Raw genomic sequence first — 18,777 nt, 5'->3', positions numbered from 1 at the left:
TGCAAGATACCGTTCAAAGCTGCAATTGAAAGCTATTGGAAATATTCATTGCACGACCCATAACAATAATGGTAAGACTTGTGCAAGTTATTAGTGTTGTCATCTTAGCACATAAAAGTCAAGAAAACGTCAAAGATACATTTCTTCTATGTATAAAATTATCGGCAAATTGAAGTTAGGAATTGTTAGGGATGCACTAGGAATCTGATGTTTTGTTTTAGCTGTCTAAAAATGTCATTCATGCAGGTGTTAGCAGCTACTAACATGGAAATTATTAAAAAGAGAACAAGCTGCAGAACAGCTGAAACTGTCACCTCCCTGTATCTCTCTTTCAGACCATCAGTTTGGAAGGTCTGGCTTTCATTCTGCTTTCCTCATTGCCTTATACAAGGTTATGTTCAAACTGGGGAAATTAGAAATCACCTCTAAGTCAAACAGTGTCTGAAATCTGCGCACAAATTGGTTCTCTTTGTCCAACCTAAATTTCATAGCCCACAGAATAACAGTGTCATTCTTGCACAAGTGATCAAAAGTTAGGAGGAGTTCATCCAAGAAGGGGTGGTGGTAAACTACATCAGCAGCCATAATGTAGTCGAAGTGACAGGAAGACCTAGGAAAGTTCTTCTCCAGATCAATTCCCCAAGACAATTCCTTAACACGAGGCTGGTGCTTGCATTTCAGCTTTGTATTTTGGAGAACGTTGTGCTGAAGGTTTCCCAGCAGTTCTGGCAAATCAGTGGCAGTCACAAGTGCACCTGTGACAGGGAGAAAACAAATGTAATCTTCGAATATACTTCAAGACTTGAGTAAAAGCACATTCACAAAAGCCACTGCACAAGGAACTGATTTTACCAGGTAGCTTTCACTGAGGGGAACAGAACAATGTGAATGCTCCCAATAGCTCTTAGCCATTGTGTTTAAAATAAATATTTGGTTCCGAGTAGTTCTACTCTACAGATTGCCATCTAAATGCAGCTGGGGATGGGTGGGGAGAAATCAGATACTTGCTGCATCTTGATATCGTATTGATTAAAAGTACAGTGAGCGACTAGGGATTGAAGAATACCAGTTACTGACTCCAAGAAGTCAGCATAAGATTTAAGCATTGCCTCAGGTTCTATGCTTTTCACATAGGAAGGAGCTTTCTCAGACTACATAAAGCTAAAATTCTGTTAAAATGCAGAAGTCACCGATTGGGATTACTCTTGAGGAAGAATAGGCTACCATGAGAGGAGACACAACAGTGTCTGTAGCACAGAAATGAAGGTGCTGATCAGTTGCTGAAAGAAAATGCTGAACACAAATGGAAAGAAAGTGACCTGGCATCCAAGAGCTGTTTGGTCAATGGAAGGTGATGGATTGGTCATACCTACATCTGGCTTCATCTGGTTGTCACTGACATCCTGTGAGGCCACTAGTTTCTTATTTTGGTCCCCTGTTTAACTCTGTTAATGACAACATCATCTACTGGGACCTCCTTTATTGCGTCAATGCACTCACAGCTTTACAGAAAAAAATAACAGAGCAGGTTTCCAAACAAGCCTTTTGGAATTTACTTTTTCTTGCTCTGGGAAGCTTTCAAACAACAGTCTTTTAGAAGAACTAAGCCACTTCCTTTGTCCTCCAGTATTCATGTGAGAGATGTTTCCAAGAGCATAAGAGCAATGGCATGTACTCACCCAGTAAACTGGCTACTATGGAGACCAGCCCAGTTCCAGCTCCAATTTCAATCACATTTTTGTCAACCAAATTGTATTGTTTAGAATGAGTTTCCAAAAAATAACACAGAACAAGAGCCTGTAGGGGAGGGAATCCATGAACATACTGAACAAATAAATGAAATAAATCCCTTCACTAAATATGCATTGTCATTTAAAAGCATGCAAAAAAATTCTTTTCTATTCAAAAATTCATGTCTGCTCAAATGAGCAATATTCATTCAAGTGCTGTCCCTAAAGGATCACAGCTCACTATGATCTTTGGGCTCTATAGGCTGACAAAATAAATGCCACAACATGCCTTAATATAGGCTTGCAAAGCATTACAGCCAGAAGGAACAACTGCAATTATCTAATCTGTCATGCTGCATGACATGAGCTATAAAATTCCAGTCAGCAATTCCTGCTTATAACTGCACTTACTCCTGGTTGAGTTAAAACGTGTCCTTCACAAAGACATCTTGATATAAGGACTGCTTGTGAGAGAAAATCCACAACACCCCTTGTTAAGCTCTTTGAATAATTAATTATTTCTAACAATAATTAATTACCACAATGATTCAAAAGGGACTAATAGATTTACCCCTTTTCTTCCAGTTCAGTTTGTTTTCAGTTTCTGTGTGCTTACCTTGTTAAACTTAGCAAACTTTTATAGCAAACAAAGCCACAAAGAGCCCTCTACAACAGACTCCTTTTATACGCATTTATAAACTCTGATTAAGAAGCTTCTTCAGCTTTTCTGCCCTGTCTCATACTGACCAGTGAGGTTTAGTTCACTGTTGAAATAGAAATTGCTAATTTTATTTCTCTGGCAAATATAGTTTCCAGCTTGTCTCCCACATTTTTTCCCAGACTTCAATAATTATATAGTCTCCATTGGCAAATAGGTATGATGGTTGCCACATCTTGTTGCAATACAGATGACCATTTGGAAAGGCATTTATTAGTGGCTTAGTCTGGCACAGCAAAACTACACTCTTAGTTTTGCTTTTAACCAATTAAGAAGTAGAAGGAAAGGAACAGAAGAACTGTTGACCCAATGTTAACATGCTAGAAATTCAAACAAAGTTTTTGCTTTCTACCTCTTAATTCAGAGCAAAAAGAGTAGGGTCTTTTATGCGAACTTACATGTATCTCATAATCAACAAAGCTTTGATATAGAAATAAGTCTGTGAGCACCAGGACTAATTAAAGCCAGGTTCCTAAAGATTGTGTCTGATGTTTGACTGACATTTAAAACCACATTATATTAAGATTTCCTGTTAGTTCCATATATTCCTATAATTTCTTCCCTCAGAGTTTTGCCATATTCTGTTGTAGAAACTGGCTGGCAGGATCAAAATTTCTGTGGGTTAAATTAGGGAAACTTTGAAATTTGCCTTCCTTTCCATGAAACATGCAGAAACTTCATTTTCCTTAAAGTTTCTGTCCTCTCAACAAATTTAGCTGACGTTTTTTGGAAGAGTTCAAATACTGCTGGATGGAACAGGAAGGGAGAACATGAAGGGACACAGACAGAAGGGTTGCCTTCCTTCCACAGCAAAACTGGCTAAACCCTTCCAGAAAAAAATATGCTTTTCAGTACAGCCCATGATTTTGTGACAATAACTGGCAGTGAGCCAACCTTTCCTTGAAGACATGCAGTGAGGCCGCTAAGAGATATAGTATAAATGACTTGCCCAGGTCTGCTAAGACAAGGAAAATTGTTTGGAGTTCAAAACAGCAGAGTACGCTAGCTCAGTTGAACTATGGCTGTACTTCTGAAAAATGGTACGGTCCTAGGAGGCTGATACCATTGGGACAGAAATGGAGCCTCCTGGGTTTTAGTCCTCTTCCTCCTGTAGGGCTCCTGGAGATGATTCTGTTTCAGGGATGTTCTCTGAATGCCGCAAGTGTCAATGGTGCATCATGGCACCTCCTGACTGCAGTGGTTTCTTTCACTCTTAATTATTTCAAAACAGTCAGTTAGCTGCATTGCACAGATTCAAAACCTTGAAGAAGGCTCTCTGTATGGTGGGCATGTTGATGGTTCTTCTATCAAGAGCCAAGGACAATGGTTCTCTCCCACTAGATTTCTGGCTCTTTAAGAAACTGAAAGCTCCAGCTGAACCTTTTCCCATGTCTGCGTATTTACAAGGTAAATTTGTTTCTCACATGAGTAGGTTGAGTAGCTTCTATGAGTGCTAATACCTTGTGAGCTCGTATCACAGCTGTTTCCGCAACCTGATCTGCCTGCTATACAGCCATCTGTATTTATAAAACATACAGAAATGTAATCATCATAAGACTGCCATATTTCCTTCAAAATATGCTCGTAAGTGGCCAATAGGATCAAAAGCTACTGGTAGGTGAGGAGGGGACACAGTATCATACATCTTGTGTGATAGGGGCACAAACAAGAAATGCCATTTAAGCTTTGAGAACCAGGAATCCATATGAAATCAGGCTAAATTCAGGTTTGGGATTTGCAGAACAGAGAAGCATAGAATGTTTTCCTTGGGTTTACAACATACAACAAAACATATTTATCACGCAAAGCAAATTAAAGGTCCTAGAAGACTCCAAAACTAAAAAATAGCAATACTGCATAAATATTGTACCGATGGCCAGACGACTGCTCCGTAACAATCAGTGGCTTCTGTAATTCTTATCTCATGGCCAGCAAAGTGAAAGCCTTCCCAGGCCTTATGAGTTATAAGAGCAGGAAAAAAACGCCTTCTCATGATTTCTGCAACTATCTGTTCATCTTCTTTTTCCCCTGGAAGCAAAAGTATAAAAGGTCAAACAGGCTGAGCGGACTGATAATGAAACTACCAATTTATATTGAAAAGCTGAATTGGAAGCAAGAATATAAATTACGTCTGTGAATAAAAATACATTTCACCATTAATGGTTATCATGATACATGGGAAGTCTCCTGAATTGTAACTGAAGTTTTCAGTTTATGACTAAATAATTTCTTTCCTGTTTTGCTGAAGAAGCCAAATTCATAAAAAGTAAAGGAGTGGAATGTTACCGTATATTGCTTTCCATTTCAGCAATCCAAAGGAAATTTTTTAACTTCTTTTTCCCTTCAAGAACAGCCCTAGTATAGACACTCATGGTCTTATGTGCCCGGATTTTTTTTATTTTCCATATCCTTTTACTGTTCACTTTCCCCACATTACGGTTCTTTTTGACAGTAAACAAAAGGAGCCACAGTATCATTTATAAGTCTGTCACAAAACTTGTGAAACAGATCCTAGCAACACAAATTATGACAGACAGGAGCGAAAGCCCTAGTGTTGTCAGGAAAGCTTATCCACCCACCCCAACAGAGCCCTGTCAGAGGGATTCTTTCCAGTTGGCTTGATATCCTGAATGCCATCCCTGTTGCTAAGTGAAGGATTTTTATGATAGCTAACAATCCCAGATAACTCTTCTAGTAGGAGAGGATTCATTCTTTTTTAGCTGCATAGCAAGCCAGTTTCAGTTTTGCCATCATCACGCAAAGCTGCACCACAATGTTACCAAAAAATATGTAAGTGAAGCTGTCCAGAGCATTTTCTTAGCAAAGTCTAGAATCAGTCCAAGTTTTCACAGGAAATTTGCTTTCACAGCCAACTATGATCTCTTGGCAAATTAGCTAAAGCAAAACATGTTTACAAGCTACATCTCCTAGAAAGCACGCTAGAGATTTAGATAACTGGGTTACCATCTTGTCCAAAGCAGAGTTTCTGTATCAAGCCTGCAGTTACCATTGAAATCACAGGTATCAAGATAGGGGTCTGCGAGGAAACTGCAGGCCCAATGGCTGCTAAAAACGAAAACATTTATGTTTTCATCAGCATAAAACACATTGGTCTACCAAAGATTCTTCACGTTTTCCTCCCCCTCAAATCACTGCAGTCACAGGACATGATGGCCTCAAGTGCTGTCATTTGCTCTGCCATATGCCTCAGTGTTTTTATTGCCATAATGTATTGACAAAGTCTCTCTCCCTTCCTTGTGATAGGAGGACCAAGGAACAAAAGCAGGGGTGAACAAAGAAAGAGATGATACCAAACAAAAACACATCAGGAAGATGCTCGGCCTCATTAGCCAGTGCTTTAAGCTTGTAACTCAACTTACTCTAAGCATCAGAGGAAACTTGAGAATAGCAACAAACAAGGAAGAAAAAGCAAAAATGTCATGTTCAATCTTAGTATGTTGACACTAAGACATAATTTGAAAGTTAAAAAACCAAACAAACCCCAACAACAAAAAACAACTAACCAAGCCACGGTACTCCAAGAATTTATTGGGGTGGAGCGAGGGAACCCTAATCATGGGATACAGCAAGATTAAAAATAATGTAATGCAGATACTACTGGAAAAAATATAAACAGTATAATTTTATAAAGGTAACTTAAAATAGTCAACATTGAAACTATGACATTTTAAGATGTTAGGAAATAAGTAGTATGTGGCAGCCCATTACATCTTCTGCAAGCCTCTAATGTTGAGAGAAAACACATGCGTCATTGTGCCTGCAAGCAGGGAAATCTGCACAAACATGAGTTAAGTGCCAGAGAAATGCTGCTCCAGGGCAAAATTAATCTTATGAAAGAATTAATATGAAGCTGTCTTATTACACATATCATAAGTGTATTTAATATATCATCCTGTTTCCAGGCATACCAGATATAGCCTGCTTTTAATCTTCTCTGATTGCTTAGAGCAGTCTGATCTTGTTCTGTGATCAGTACTAGCTGTGGAAATAAAAAGCTATTCCGTCTATTACCTCCCAATTACAACCATTTTTCGTGATTCTTCCTCCCTTGACATCTGTTTTGGATCCAATTTTGTTGAGAAGCCGTAAATTACTAAGTCTTAACTTATAAAGCTTCTGCCAGAAGATCTATAAAACTTTAGCAGTATTACAGCTACCCCCCTACTGCTCAATAAACATTTCCCACCTATTCCCTACATTATCAGCAATCTTTCTAAAGGCTTGCATAGCACCTACACTAACAGAGTTTGTAGGCCACTGCTCCCTACCTGAGCTAAACTGTCCACACCCCTGAAAGAAGAATCCCAAATTTGCTGATTAATAACACCACTTAAATCTTTGGTCATCTTACCCCTTTGGTAATCCCCCAGGTGTGTTGTCTGGAGAAGTTTACATAATTTTTTATTTTTGTCTTCCGCTTAAGAAGATCTTACTATTGTGGAGAATCAAAAAAAGTATATGTTTCATCAGACATCGTATGGTAGACAGGCTTCAAAACCCTAACGAGAAATTTTATCAGGACCAGGATGCTAATGATTCTGATGAAGAGTGCTGACAAAATAAGGAGTGCAGACTTCTAGTCAGATTTGCTTACTCACATACAAGTTTCCCTTCATACTGCAAAAGGCACTCTTCTGTTTTCTGCTTTATATCTTTCAGAATAACTAAACTTCTTGTGGGACTGCACAAAAGGAAAGAAGTTAATTTTTCTGTAACTGCCTTCAGAGGCAGAACAGAAAAATAATGAACTAGTGGGAAATCTTTCAAGCAACAAGAAAATTGTTATCAGAGTAAGCAAAATCCAAGTGAGATGAAGTCTTCTAATACTTGCAAACATTGAGAAAGTTCTGCTGGTACTTTGATCAAACTAGTTTCTTGATAACAGATGTAAAAAGCTGATAAGTTATTCTCCTGGAAGTGTTTATCTCTGTGTTAGTCCATACTCTCTTGTTTAGGATGAAAAAAATCTTGGAATTATGACTCAATGAATGGATTTTAATGACATTTTAAGACAACAAGAGCTGACTCATCAGTAGAACCGCATCAGACAAGAGAAGAGGAGGCTTGACTGACCTGGCTCTTAAGTCTTATAAGAATGAAAGTGCATAATGGGCGTTTCCAGCAATACGACTTAAGCACCTATTCTAAACTGTCAGAACTTAAAGGTCTGCTAGGACTGGTTCCTCCCCTCTTCATTTGCCTAGGTTTGACCAGGTGGGTTTGCCCTCACTCCTCTTCTGTGATTTGGAGAGACACGGAAGTGGTATATACATAGAATGACTTTCCTCGGCCTGTTCATCTCTTTGCATGAGCATGTATACATAGAAACCACTGGAGTTTCAGGTGCTAGAACCTTATTTACATTAAGATGAGACAGTCTGATTCTGCTCAAGTAACATATAGAAATTGAGGTAATTTTTGTTAGTGAAACAGATAGCGCTCCTTTGGTCTTGAACTTGTGTTCAGAAATGTCCTGGTTTCGGCTGGGATAGAGTTAATATTCTTCTTAGTAGCTGGTACACTGCTGGGTTAAGCACTACTTAGCAACAACTAAAACATCAGCGTGTTATCAACATTATTCTCACACTAAATCCAAAACACAGCACTGTACCAGCTACTAAGAAGAAAATTAACTCTATCCCAGCCGAAACCAGGACAACAAAGAAGTTCCCATCTATAGGGGATATCCCATCTATAGGATCAACCTATAGATGCCTCAAATTCTTCTTGAAATAGAATTTGAATGTCTAAGTTTCTTAAGACTTTCTGTCTAATAGGTTAATTTCTTACAGCATTCTTTGAAATATTTCAGGTAAAGTATTGTTTATCATAAAAGTCTAATGTCTTTGAGCATGTTCTTTGAACTCCCGTGATTTTAAGTTAATATCAGGGCTGAGGGAGAATTCATATACTGCTGACACATCTTGCACTATATCAACCACATCATTAAGAAAACAGCGTAAACATCATTCTCAAAGGCAAAGCAATCATCGTTATTACAACTGAAATGTGAACATAGTTTTCCAAAGAGACATACTAAATCATGTGGAAGACTGGAGTTGTGAAGTCAGTGGCAGGTTACTTAGAGAAACGCGTGTCAAGCTGCAAAATCTTGTGTAGGGAACCAGAGGACTTTGCTGACACATTCAAATGTCAAAGAAAATGTTTTATATTAGAACAAAACCTAAAGAAAGAAAAGGACGTGAGTTCTGCTGAGACAAGAGTTGGAGAAGTCCTTCAAGTGGGGAAGGGAAGGCAGAAGGAAAATAACAGGAGATAGACCAAGTCAGAATGGAACAAGCTGCAAACTGCAGCATCTTTAACAATGAAGCAAATCACACGAATGGGCCTTAGGCTATCTTTATCTGCACACTTTTTGCTTAGAATGAGTAGAAATAGTACCTGTTTAGAAACGTGCTACATGATCAGCTGTTTCCTTTACACCAATTGTCACATAAAATCATGCTTGGGAGTATACAGCTCTATCAGGAAACGGTAACCTTAAAATTCAGTTGGGTATCTTCCATCAATTAATAGCATATGTTAAATCTCTCACTGCATAACTAATGATACTGCCTACATTAATGCATTCTCCACTGAATAAAAAGGGAACAGAGACAGGCACTGTTAAACAGCACTTAAAATGCAGGAAAAGCAGCAAAGACAAGGGGACTGAATTAAAATTATATTAAAAAAAACCCAGATACCACTGTCTAGATACCTGAATTAAAATGTGGCTAAAAAAGTAAGTAAAATGACCCTTCCACCTAAAAGCTGTGAAGAATATACTAGTGGTCAATATCTCCATTTTCAGACTCATTCACAAATAGCACACAGAGTAACAAAACATCTTCCAAGTAGTTTGCTAATGGATTAGGACAGTGTTAATTCAAAAATAATAGTTTCACCCACCGATTCATCAAAACAACCTACAGGGGAAAAAATACAGATTAGTCTCTTTCAAGTGCTGGCCTGACCCTACTTAATCTCTTGAGGTCAAATGGTGTCACAGCCCAAGGTGATAAGGAAATAAGACCCAGCCATCTTCTGCTGCTCTCCTGTTTTGATGGATCTTCTCCAACTGGCAAAAGGAATGAAATCCAAGCCTTCAGCATGAACTTGACCTGACAAAGTTCAGCCCTACAGCAACATATTCTCCCTTCTTCAGAAGCAGTATACTCTCACCTGTAGAGTTTAGATTTAAAATTTACCATTTAGACTTGTACTTACAAATATTTTAAGAACCATGTATCAACAGCTGTGAAGACTTACATGGTTCCTCTAAGACTTCTCAGCAATTGCCTCTGAGTTTGATGAACACAGGAGGACTACCTGTGCTGACATTACTGATTGAGTAATGCATGAGAGAAAGTTCCAAGAATTCATGATAGCCAGGACTCTTCAGATCTCCCCACTCTGGACACACAGAACTGCAGTCATCCAAAGTAAAGATTCAAGATGTATTTTATATATATTGATAATATATACACATAATATATATAATATACATTACATATATTACACACACATACATATAAAAAAATAGCTATCTATATATCCCAACGTCAAAAAGATACCTGCAGAAAGGTCAGTAAGGGAACAGATCTGCAACCAGTTCTGTAACTGTAAGAGATGACTGGAGAAGAGTTACATTACTACACTGATAAGAATCCTCAGAAGGTAGCCCTGTGAATCCATCTGGGTATTTCCAATGGCTCAGAAGAAGTGTACCCCAAAACTACATTAGGTCTCAATTCTAAGGGACTCTGGAATCTCACAATTTTTACTGAGCTACTGACATCTCAGGATCAGAGCCCTGGTCTTGCAAGCATTACAGATGGCTCCATGGAAATGTACACAATCCTGAATGACAGAATAGTCCCCAAATTCCAGGTGGTATTAATTTAGTATCGTTATTTCATTCCACTTATTACTATTTCTTTCCATTCCATTACAGCGTAAGGACCCTTAAAGGAAGAGGTTAGGAGGGAAATCTAATCATGCCCTTGACTTTCCAGAAGTCAGATGTAACCTACACCATTCTAAGAATATAAAACAAAGTACTGTTCCAGTACTTATCTAAACTACACAGTTAATTTTTCCTTACTTCATCCCTACCTACAAAGAGGGAAATGATCATGTAACTGAGTGTAGGCATTCCAGTGCATTCATTACAAGCTCAACCTGCTGAAGTGACGGCAATGATGAGGTATATTATATTGATTCATCTGAGATACTACGTCAGGGTAATATAATGCTTGAAACTTTATACTTTGAAATGCAGAAATAAAAACTGCCACCCATGGGCAGCCTCTTCTCAGCCAAGAGACAAGAGACAAGATGCACTTAGCTCAGAGCATGAGGAGACAAGAACAGGAGAGGGGTATGCTCACAGTGTCCAGTCTATGTATTTACCCAGGCTGGAGAGGCCCATTTTCAATATGAAATTCACACCAGTGATATCCCAGCCCCATCCAAGTCACAGATCATCCAAAACCATTAGAAGTCTGAAAATAGAAGTATCGTAGTCAGATTATCTCATGAACACATAATGAATTCAAATGTGTCAAGTACTTCCCTTGTTGCTTCATCATGTTTGTCTGTCATTGAAAACATCTTCAGGTCTAGGCTCAGCAGCTATTTAACGTCTAAAGATAACTAAATTATTTCCCTTTGACTACAAAAGCAGACTGTGTTCTTAAGTTAGATGGTCTAATGTACATTATAAAAGGCCAACAGCCAATTTCCTGATGGATAGGAAGGCTCTGGATGAGTAATTTAGACACTGCAAGCCATTGTCTAGTCTAATCTTTTACATCTCTTACCTTGCCCGGTCAAGAGGGCTTTGTGCCATTGAAAGCTTTTATTTCCTTGTAAGGACATGCCAGAACACACCAGGTGCCACAGCCAGTGCAACAGAAGGGACTCAACAAAATGCCTGCCAATTTTCCCCTACCAATACTACTGCATTTCTAAAATATTTCTTTGAGGAAAGGACCTGAAAGTAACGTAACACCACCAATCCATGCAAACATACCACCTTTCTGGCAGTTGAGAAATACCTAATTTATTGTTGAAATGCAGCTATTGCAAAGGGGAAAGATATGAAAACAGGAAAGACAGGCACATGGCTGAGAGGGAAGAATATGTTACAGACTTCTCTACAGAGTTAATGCATGCTTTGATTATTTGAGTGTTGCCTCCAACTTCTGTTCTATCCATACACAAGAAGTTTCCATTTGAGTTTAGTAATGTCTTCAGCAAAAGGGGGTCTGCTTGTTGGGGGGAGAGAAAAGGAACAAAGAAGCGTTAATTCAAATTAGTATACCTGATGTTTACTATAGTATTTGAATGCTGCAACTTTCAAACAAAAGAGTTCAGAGAAGTTACTATAAGATAGCCAAGAGGTAAATTCAGAGAAGAGGTATTTTTATACTACTCTGATTCACTGTGAAGGTGCAGTTTAGCTCTAGTCATTCCTTAATTGGGTTATACTCAAGTCTTATTCCACCCTACCTCTTTTAGTCTTTTTTTGTTTGGAGACAGCTTGTTGCCTAAGAGGAGCAGAATTTGAGTTCTGATATTTCAGGTCAATCCTGCAGTGAAGAAAAAAAATGTAGGTAACTAATGGTGTGACTTCCATGAGTTTGGGGGGGGGGGGGGGGGTAATGCTTTTGAGATGAGAACTAATGGAAGAGGTTGTTTGGTTGCCTTTTTTTTTTTTTTTTTTTTAAAAGATAGAGGCATAATTCAAAGCTAAGAGACAAAAAAAAGGAAGGTGAAAGAAGGGAAGGCAGGTGGTGGGAAGATATAGCAAAAGTGTCATTTATGTATAGTATAAATAGGCTCATTTTTTAACCAGCACTGTTAATTGCAAAGTCCACTATATAAAGAATGGTTCAGCAATTTAAGCATTCAGAAAATGGAGGAACTGGGTGCTGGACCTTCCTCAGAAGGATTCAGATTCACAGCTCGCTCACTTGAGGGGTGTGTTCCAGCCACCCTACAGAACTAGGTGCTTCCCCTCCCCTCCATCACCACCAGAGGTGGGCCATCAGGAAACCAGGATTGCAGGAATCGTGTTAGAACGACAACAAGCAAGGAAAAGCCCAGCTATGAATTGGGCACTCAGTTGCGAAGAGGCAGACACAGGCTCCACGCTCTGGTGTCAGAATGTTTTTCACATTTTATAGCAAAGTCTTGGAAGTCAATGGAAAAGTGTCAGTGGGGAAGGGAGTGAGAAAGGTAAGAAGTGTCTTTAGAAGTAACCCAGGAAATAGGGATGAGACACTAAGTCACTCCCTCTTCCCAGCTGAATATCTTAACTTCTAAGTTACAGGGTTAGGCTGCTTCTCACTTGCCTCCATTCCAACTATGTCCCATTTAAGGCACCTTTCTGGACTCTACCCAGAGACTTGAAATGATGGCAGGAGTTGCCATCAATTAGGACACCTGTCAAGCAGGGTGAGAAGGAGCGTGTCCCTTCTAAAATGCCAGGAGATGTGTGAAGGTTACCAGGTCAGCATTTTCTCAGATATTTATGGATTACAAACTGAGCCCCGGCCAAGTGAAGTGGGACGATGGAGCGTCAAGGACAAGTACGCCTTGCAAACTTGCTCTCCTCCTTTTGTCTCAGAGATAAAATTATTCTGGAGTGAATTTAAATAATGCAACTGTGGTAAAGTAATTTAGTATCCCAAGAAATTAAGACAGGAGCGGCAGAATCTGATCTCAGAAAAGTTTAGCCAAGGAGAGTTAAAGCTAATGATCAAGAGAAATCATGAGAGGAAAGAAAAGAGACATCTAACAATGCAGGTGTGATGGAGAACTGATTGGATAAAGACACCAGAGGAAAGATCAGACTGGGTGAGGACCTACCTGTGAGCTGAGAACCAGTAGTAATGGGAATCATGAACAAGAATATGGAGTTTTAACCTGGAGAACTTGTGACAAGCCAATTAAGAAGGAAGGGGGAAGGCACCAAATATAAAGAGCTCAAACTGGAACTTGCAGAGAAACTGAACTGGAATAAAACCCCGACAAACAGAGATTGAGACTGGGTAGATGAAGTTAATGAAATGGGAGTGAGGAAGGTGGCAGAGGAAAAGGATGAGAACAAGGAAGGCACAGGCTCAGGGTAATTGAGCAGGTAAGTCTCTGTGCAGCAGGTTCAGTACCCTTCATCTCCAGAACCTGGCACAGAATTTAATATGCCAAAGCCTGGTGTCAGATGAAACTGTAAATATATTCCATTTCCCATTCATGTCTCCTCATCCTTTTAAACTGGTGTTTCTAGACATGGAAGAGAACCACCTGCTATTGCTATCAACATAGTTACTCTGTTAGCTAAGTGAAATATATTTCTGCATTTGTTCTAAACATTCTGCCCTACCGACTAATTTTGCATACATTGACCTAATGTCCTAGAACTCAATTTATTTTCATAATTCAAAAGCTAAAAAAATTACATGCAGACTCACTCCTCCCCGCCCTGAATCCTGCAGGAAGAGAGTATCAATATTAGAGAGCCAAGCTTGCAGAAGCGTAGAAATGCCTGTGCAATTTTACCTCAGCCCTCATGTACTGCAGATTACATCATGACAGTCATCAATATTTCAGTCTTTAGTAGTTCTGTCTTTAATATTTATACTTCTAGATATTTCTTCCCTCAGCAATCATGCTTCATTGCATAGGATGAACTTGAGCATTTTGTTCAAGTTAGAATTACACAATAGGAAAGGGAATTACATTAAAAAAACCCTCCAGATTAAGGTACTTGAACCGTGCTTTGTGGAACAGCAATCTATACAGATCCCTATCAGCCATCTTCTTGTGCCATGTCGGCTTTCCAGAGAAGATCATAATTTGGGGTACTTTAAAAAAAGTATTCGAAAGCAAAATAACAAACATTAGTTTCAGTAAGCAAATAATTAGTTTTAAGTATTGCAGTCATGCCCAAAGCTCCACCTTGCCTTGCTGAACAGGTAGCAAAGCAAAACCGGACACTGAGTTCTTGAAAAAGCAGAAGCCCAAAAGCCTGGCTGTACATGGACCAAGACTCAGCTGAGATTTTAAACAAAAATATTACGAAAAATAAAATTTTAAAAAATCCCCTCCTTCTTTCGCATTCAGCTGTAGAACGTAACTAGACTCCATCCCAAAACAACACACGCACTTGCCCTAAAACCGTGTATACTCCTGCTGACCCCTAAAAAGGAGATTACTCGTGATGCTTTAGGATCTTGAAAGATGTACAGCCATGAGCTTGCTTAAGAGAAAAAGCTGCCAACAGCCCCTGAAGGTATTTGAAGATTAGGTTTGAGGCTGTCTAGACAGAAACCAAGCTTGTAATTCTCCCTGATTGACACCCTGCAAACAAACCTCTCCTGAATAGCTTGATCATAGTCACGGCTTCATTCCCTGGAACCAGTCGCAGGCAAGATGCTAGGCACTGGTAGGAAACTGCCGGGACCAGAGTATGCCAGCATAGCAGATACTTAATGCATAGCTAGAATACTACAACAGTGCTAGCTATTGTATTTTCTGTACAAGTGCCATAAACAAAATTCTTTAGAAAAAATGAATGAGAAGATAGCTCACTGTCAGCAAGACACCTTGTTCCTTGTACTTAACAATATTCCTAAGTGCAACAAGAAAATGTAGTGAAGTAAAGAACGTTTTACCTTCTTGTCTTTCCAATTCTCTTATCAGTTGATTTTGTAGATGATTATGTTGTGATGATGTCAAATCCATACTATGCCACAAAACCTGGGACAGAGAAACACAAGCCTGCCTGAATAAAATTACTTTATTTCTTTTTCCCCACATAACACTTCACAAAAAAAAAAAAAGATATTTTTAGATAATGCTAACATTTACTTCTATTGATAATAAAGACATGTGGACACATAAATATCAGTATTCAAAGCGTGAAAGAACCAGAAGCAGCAAACTAGTTCAACTGTTTTACTCTCAAAGAGGGGGAAAAGCAAGTAGATTTACAAAAAAAAGCTTTGATAAACATTTAAAACTATTTTATGAAATTTCAAAGTTAGAATCAGTTCAAATCGGGGTTGGTAGGCTTATAAATGATTGAAAGGAAAGGTAGCAACAAATGTCTGTAAGAGAAGAAAAGTTGCACCAAAAGGATCTAATCTTATTTGAATTAATTGGCTTAGAAGGGAAGGAAACAACCTATTAGTAAAAGTTGCACATGAGAATAAGTAGGAAGCAGGAGCTATAGAAAACATGCAGAACAGAATGTGTATGTGCCTATATAAACAGACACAGAACATGCAAACTCGGGAGAAAAAAGTAATAGGACAAGTATGACAGAGAACAATACAATTTTCAGCTGTCTCCAGAGAAGCAGACAGACAACAAATAGTCTCCAATACTTGATATTTTACAATCAGAAAAACACTGAGTTCGGGGGGGGGAATGATAATTTTTAAAGCTCTTGCACTGTTATATGGAAATTTGACTGATTTTTGTAGGAATGGTTACAGGCAGCATACAGTTAATAATCTACAGACGTCTAAACACCCAGTAGGGATGCAATTAAATAAGGAACAGGTGAAGGAGTATCTCTATCTAGTGGGGAAAAAAAAAAAGCTATCGAAGTAAAAACATACGCTGAATATCAAGAAAACTTCCTCACAGTGCAAAGCCTTAGCCAGGTTTTCCTCTCAAGGCTTCAGGTGAAAGAGAACAGTATAGAACAGCCCTGTCTTGTTAGAAAGGATGCACCATACTCTTGACTTCACCCTACAAAAGGCATACAGGTTTAATGTTTAACCTTATCATCACAATGCCAGCAGCCATTAACCTATTTGAAGGTGAAAAATAACATAGGGGACTCCTACACATCACTGTAACTTGTAGAACAAAAATACTGCTATTATATTTATGTCTATCTATGAACTTAGCAATAGCAACATTGCTATTTGGGAACAGAAGAGATTCAGTGGGATTCAAAGTCTTTATATGCATCTTCAGAATAACAAGTAGCATTAGAAACTACTGCGACATTAAGCCGTAAATGTTACACACATCCATCAGCTTGTCATCTACCTCAGAAGTATAAAAAAAGAAATTTTCTTCCCATTAGAAGATAAAAATAACGGGTTAATAATCAGTCCCTTTGCATTCTGAAGGACAAGCAACGTTGCACTATAAATCACGCTTAAAGGGAAAACTTTTGTATTTTGTGGTCCTCTACATTTTTTTGTTTCCTTCTAAAAATATCCTTTGAGGTACACTGAACTACACAACCACCTGTCTGACTTTAACATACGAATTCAGGAGTACTACGAGTAACTAAGCACTGCAGAACTTGCTGAGTTACACTGTTTAAATGATACAAAGTGAAAGCGAAATACCACTGGCATCCACTGCGTTTCAGTCAACATTACCTGAATCTCCTGCAGCTTTCCAAAGACGGTACTCGAACAGAAAAGTCCTTATCTGCCCGGTCGTTTCCCTCCCAGGCAGAAGTGTGCTCTGAAGCGTGCGTCACACATTGCCAACATCCCCACACCAGAAGCAGTAATAAATCCCGACAGCTGCAGCATGAACACAAAGTGGGCACCACACACCGCCTTCCTTGCGTAAGGGAGCAGATTTCGCAACAGCAGTAGGCACCCACTCAAGGGAGCTCCAACCAACAAAGCAACCAACTTTGGAGTATTTTTTACAAAAATAAGAGAGTGGTACAGTGTTAGTAACCACTCACTGTTACTAAAAAGTAACTGAAGAGCTAAATACCATTCTTCAGAGTCAAAGGGGTGTTCCAAGCACGGAGCGCAATTTATAAAGGGGCAGGGGGTGCATTTGTGGCAGGGGTATATAAATGCATGCTCACGTCAGAATGCAGAACTGTAACAAGGTACATGACCCCCAGAATCCTACTCCACTATACCCCATGAGACAGCTGTCAACATGCATAATTATACACGTACCACTCCTTTTTTGTATATACAAGATGTACATTCACTCAGCAGATTGCAACCCCTTACTGCCATGGGAACAAATACAGGTATCTTTTAGACCTCTCTTATTTAGACTGTAATCAATTCAGGACAGGAGCTGTCTCTTACTTTACACAGTTTTTAGCGAAATTAGACTTCAACGGGGGTTTCTAGGTGCCATTGAAAAATAATAAATTATTGTACAAAAATACTACACAAGCCCTACAGAGAACTGAAGGTCTCTATACTTTACCGTACTTGAAAGTACAGAGAAGAAATTAATAAGAGCTCTTCTACATTCAGAAACTATCTAACAAATCACCAAGACCCCATCTACACTTTTAAAGCAAAATTCAGTAATACTAACGAGTGATTTACAAAACACTGCTGTAAACTGGCTGTCCAGGCTGAGAATTTGCTTAAAATATGATAATCTTTTACAAAAGTAGTATCAAAAGGGATTGGTTTTGCCCAGTAAACACTGTACGTGAAGTATTGGACTCCCTGCAACAATAAGGGCCAAATCCCACCCAGTTCACCTTAGCTCTTCATCCTTTTAGGGGAGGCTAATGTTTCATATGAAACTTAATTGTATGGACTTGGACTTCCAAACAATGAAACAATGAGAAACGAAGTAGAAATATTAAATGAGAAGACAAAAGAAGCAAGTAGGAGGACTAAAACGTAATGTAAGAACCCAAGTACGACTGGCAGCGTTCAGTGCTTTTCCGTGTTAATCCACAGGAGCTATAAATAAATTCTACAATTGTTCAGAGAGACAGGTGGGGGGGGGGGGAGTCTGAGCCTACTACATTGTTTCTCTCACAAATTAGTCTGACATGAGTGGTGCAACCAGCGGGTACCTCTGAACATCACGTCTGCAGACAAATTCTGTCTTTGGACATGGTCACGTAACTCTGAGTCTAGAAACATGACATTTACATTCAGAACATTAACAATTACGGTACCTCAGATTACATAAGGACTTGCTGCACTGCATCGTTTTCCGTGGAATTTTACGAGGGCTTACATTGTCTCATGAATGGTTTGATAAGCAACGTTACTTTGAGCAGAAAGCTTTTGAGACAGGCATAGTGAAGGGAAAAAGGAAAACAACACTAATGGAGCCGATTTTCCTTCTCTCAGCACCTAGAAATAATCCAAGTTGCTTTCAAAATTTCATTTAAGTTTGAAGTTAAGGAAGCAACAGATTGTGTGTGATTTTTAACAGCTATCTTACCTCAGGAAGAATGCAAATGAATGGGCATCACATTTTGGCTCAATTTTAAAATCTCAAAACAGAAAACTTGATACAAGTCCAATCTAGGTCTTTATGAGT

The 18,777-nt window shown here is 38.9% G+C and overlaps 1 protein-coding gene across 1 annotated transcript; it reads right to left on the bottom strand.

Moving 5' to 3' along the window:
• Positions 1-331: 331 nt before the first annotated feature.
• LOC127022307 (protein-lysine methyltransferase METTL21E-like) lies at positions 332-18,438 on the bottom strand. Its single transcript, XM_050906216.1, is given in 7 exon segments — positions 332-369; positions 372-755; positions 1,680-1,797; positions 4,319-4,476; positions 15,153-15,262; positions 16,884-17,033; positions 18,407-18,438. Coding segments are annotated over 7 exon segments (990 nt in total).
• Between the last annotated feature and the right edge of the window lie 339 nt (positions 18,439-18,777).

This window comes from Gymnogyps californianus, chromosome 1 (genome assembly GCF_018139145.2).
Source record: "Gymnogyps californianus isolate 813 chromosome 1, ASM1813914v2, whole genome shotgun sequence".
NCBI classification, from domain to species: Eukaryota; Metazoa; Chordata; class Aves; order Accipitriformes; family Cathartidae; genus Gymnogyps; species Gymnogyps californianus.
This window is presented reverse-complemented; position numbering and strand designations above follow the sequence as displayed.